The 2500-nt window shown below is 33.9% G+C and overlaps 1 protein-coding gene across 3 annotated transcripts in view; it reads left to right on the forward strand.

Moving 5' to 3' along the window:
- Positions 1 to 2500, forward strand: part of LOC113800349 (probable sodium/potassium/calcium exchanger CG1090) — a 173875-nt gene that overhangs the window by 163190 nt on the left and 8185 nt on the right. For all 3 annotated transcript variants that reach the window (XM_070142369.1, XM_070142370.1, XM_070142371.1), the window contains exon 6: positions 739 to 962. In XM_070142369.1, the coding sequence (XP_069998470.1) occupies positions 739 to 962 (224 nt within the window). The remainder of the gene's footprint in view (positions 1 to 738; positions 963 to 2500) is intronic.

The following is a 2500-nucleotide window of genomic DNA, read 5'->3' on the forward strand; positions in this document are numbered from 1 at the left end:
AGTGTGTGTGAGTGTGTGTCGGTGTGTGTGCGTGAGTGTAAGTGTGTGTGTGTGTGTGTGTGTGTGTGTACGAGTGTAAGTATGTGTGAGTGTAAGTGTGTGTGTGAGTGTTTAAATACAATCAAATTTGATTCTTTTTGTATGATGTATCCACACTTTTGGACCCCATTTTCCCATAAATCCTCCCTACACGAACTATAAATACTTAAATTACCTATCGACCTCGCCCACCCCACAAAAACCTAAACCCTTCATTGATAATAATGATATTCTGTGATTGTGAGCATGAAACAGCATTTCTATAATGTGTAATTAGTGTATTAATGTTGTGTCGTATGAATGTATAACACTTTGTGATAGACTGATGTGTTCATTCTTGGATTCTTAGATGTTTTTACTTAGATTTTATTTACTTTTTAGTTTTTAAGTAGTGAGCTCTGAGCCACAAAGAATTTCATTCTGTATACACATTGTATTCCAATTTGACAGATATCTTATCTTATCACATCTTATCTCATCATATCTCATCTTATCATATAACAACATGTTATCTCATCTTATAACATATTTCATTTTATAACATATTTCATTCTATTTTATATCTTATCTTATCTTATAACATCTTATCTCATCTTATATCTTATCATCTTATATTATAGCAACATCTTATCTCATCTCATCTTATAACATAACATCTTATCTCATCTTATCTTATCTCACTCGCCCCCCTTCCCACAGGTACGAGTCCGTGTTCCTGCTCCTCCTCTACGTCCTCTACATCGTCATGATGTTCTACAACAAGCGCCTGGAGGCCTGGGCGAACACCCTCAACATCCCCTTCAAGAACGCCACGAGGGAGGAGAAGTCCTCGCTCTTCGGGACCAAGCCGGTGCCGCCCGTTGGGGAAGACATGAAGGGCGAGGGGGCGCAGGATTCCGAAAATCCGGCTATGGATGGACAAGGTAATTTTTCTTTTTCTTTTTCTTTTTGAAGTTTGGATGGGATTTGGATAGTTTGTTTGTTGTTGTTGTTGTTGTTTTATTAATGTTATTATTATTATCATTATTATCATTATCCCTATTATTATCATTATTATTGTTATTCGTGTTATTGTTCCTGTTGCTCTTGTTATTATTATTATTATTATTATTTCAACTTTCAGTGTTGTTATTATTCTTATTCTGTTTTGGTTAAGTTACGAATGATTATGGTAGTTATATTCATTTATCTGTTCATTTTAGCATCATGATTATTACTTTTTTGGGTTGGATTTCGATTGAACATATTAATTTCATGGTACTGATTTTTGTAGTGTTGTAGAGAGAAGAATATTTTCATATTTTACTTTGGTTATTCTTTTCATTCACTCACTAATTTTCATCCTATTTCATATTACATTATACTTCATTGATTTTCAGATAATACACATTATATCATATTTTTTTTTGGTTTTCTAACAAACAGAACAAACACGCCTGTTGACTGGTTGACGACGCAAATAGACAAATAGATATCTCAGTTTCGTGTTTTGAACACGTTTTGACTCCCATTTTACCAAATACAAAATATTTGATTGATTCAATAACGCTTATCCTCTTAACTCTTAATACTGACACGTTCGCGCTCACGAATTTAATATTCTATACCATAAAAAGTCGGATATATTGATTCGTCCGCCAAAGCCTCCACTGAAAAGGCTATGAATCTTGTATTAAACTTGTGGGGGATTTAATACGCGATAAAAAGAACTTGTAACGGCCATGCTCCGCCCACTGGATGTACATGAATATATTTTTCAACACCGAGGAATTACTTATATTAACTTACATGACTTATAACTTATCAGCCTGGATAATAGTTCGAAAATACAATGTATCTGGAACAAGGTCTACGAATAAACATCCTGGAAGCAGACAATAAGGGCCGAGATCCCAAAGCGCGGGAATAAGACTTCCAAGGACTTGTTGAATCCCATCTCCAAAACAAAATCGAATCTGTGTTTCCAATTCCGCTGGCTTCCGATTCCTTAAGGCCGGGTTCGATCCCCCAAGTGTCAAGGGGCTCCAGGCGACCATTAAACGAATTTCTGGAGCTGACAACTGAATGCCTTCTGTCGTTTATAGAACGATTTTGGTATTACTGTGTGAGTCGCGGATTTTATTTATCTATTTATTGTCGTTTCTCGGGCTTATCTCATTGTATTTTTTCGTTCGTTGTTGATACAAAATATGTGTGCACCTTATGAGATATTCCAGATAAAGTAATTGAATTTTGTTTGAATAAAAAATATGATAAATGATTCAAATTGACATAGAAATAATCAGAACGGAGATCGCAAGAAAGTAAGGAAATTAATTCAGTTATAAAACGTACAAAAAGACAGGCATGTATATACATACATTTGTACATATATGTATATGTATATATGTATACATACATACATACATACATATATATATATATATATATATATATATATATATATATATATATATATATA

Source organism: Penaeus vannamei, chromosome 29 (genome assembly GCF_042767895.1).
Source record: "Penaeus vannamei isolate JL-2024 chromosome 29, ASM4276789v1, whole genome shotgun sequence".
NCBI classification, from domain to species: domain Eukaryota; kingdom Metazoa; phylum Arthropoda; class Malacostraca; order Decapoda; family Penaeidae; genus Penaeus; species Penaeus vannamei.